The following is a 1,012-nucleotide window of genomic DNA, read 5'->3' on the forward strand; positions in this document are numbered from 1 at the left end:
GCAAAAGGCAAAAGAGAGGTGAATAGAGGGAGTTTCCCGCAGTGGGGCTAAAACCTACCAGCTGGCTTGTCCCACTGGGTGGCAGTGTGCATTAGCAACAAAAGGAAACACCGTTTCCTTCCATTTGAAGCAGAAGCACAGCCCAGCCCAGCACTGTTTCTTTTCTGAGTCTGCTCCCATGAGGGTGAATAATTTCTGAATGTCTCACAACTGTTCCTCCTCCCAAGCAGAGAGGTGGTTTTGTCTGCACTCGGCCTGCGTTGTTGCTGAAGCCAGCTGGCAGCAGGCAGTTTGTCACTGCTGTACGGCAGCGATTCTCCACCTCGGCAGACTCAAGACACCCTTTGTTAGATTCAAGGCACCCCGTGGAAAATGCCCGCCCTCCATTTTCACTTGTTTTTTGACTAAAGAAAAGTAAAGTAGAGCAACTCTTCCGCAGCCAAGGACTCGGAGAGACCACGACAGGTGGAATACGCTGGACACCGCGGATTCCTATTTCAAATCGGTGGGTTTCTCTGGGCGAATCGCATCTGCACGCCTAACAGCACTAACACCGCGTGGCATCCCACGGCACCCCTTCATGACACCCTGGGGTGCCTCCACACCTGGTTGAGAACCACTACCCTGGGAGTTTAGCCGTTCAAGCTGAACCCGCACAGTCCTCGATGTAATTTCCCGGGGTGGGGGGGGCATTGTGCAATCTGGCTTGATCGCATGAAGGCCGCGGGCTGCTGTCACCTTTGCTCTGGGTTCGCCCTGTGCTGTGAATACCCCCTTTGACTTAGCAAGGCTCCCGCTTGTGTCCAACCTTGGAGTCGGCAGAGGGCAGGACCTGGGAGCCCCTTCTGCGACAGAGGGGACGCGACAAAGGGGGCCAGTGGGTGGCGGTGAAGGCGGGGAGGCACGGCGGGCTACTCACGGGTGCGAGGCGGCGGGAGGCCGGCCAGGTAGCGGTAGGAGATGTTCCTGAGGGCGGACGAGTTCCACAGCTCCTGCAGGCTGGGCGGGCTCC

The 1,012-nt window shown here is 57.5% G+C and overlaps 1 protein-coding gene across 1 annotated transcript in view; it reads right to left on the minus strand.

Moving 5' to 3' along the window:
* LOC102378177 (alpha-1,6-mannosyl-glycoprotein 4-beta-N-acetylglucosaminyltransferase-like) overlaps positions 1–1,012 on the minus strand; it is a 9,225-nt gene that overhangs the window by 6,601 nt on the left and 1,612 nt on the right. The window contains exon 2 of the mRNA XM_025193322.1: positions 920–1,008. Within this exon, the coding sequence (XP_025049107.1) occupies positions 920–1,008 (89 nt within the window). The remainder of the gene's footprint in view (positions 1–919; positions 1,009–1,012) is intronic.

The sequence above is a fragment of the Alligator sinensis genome, unplaced genomic scaffold (assembly GCF_000455745.1).
Source record: "Alligator sinensis unplaced genomic scaffold, ASM45574v1 scaffold1382_1, whole genome shotgun sequence".
In the NCBI taxonomy this organism is placed as follows: Eukaryota; Metazoa; Chordata; order Crocodylia; family Alligatoridae; genus Alligator; species Alligator sinensis.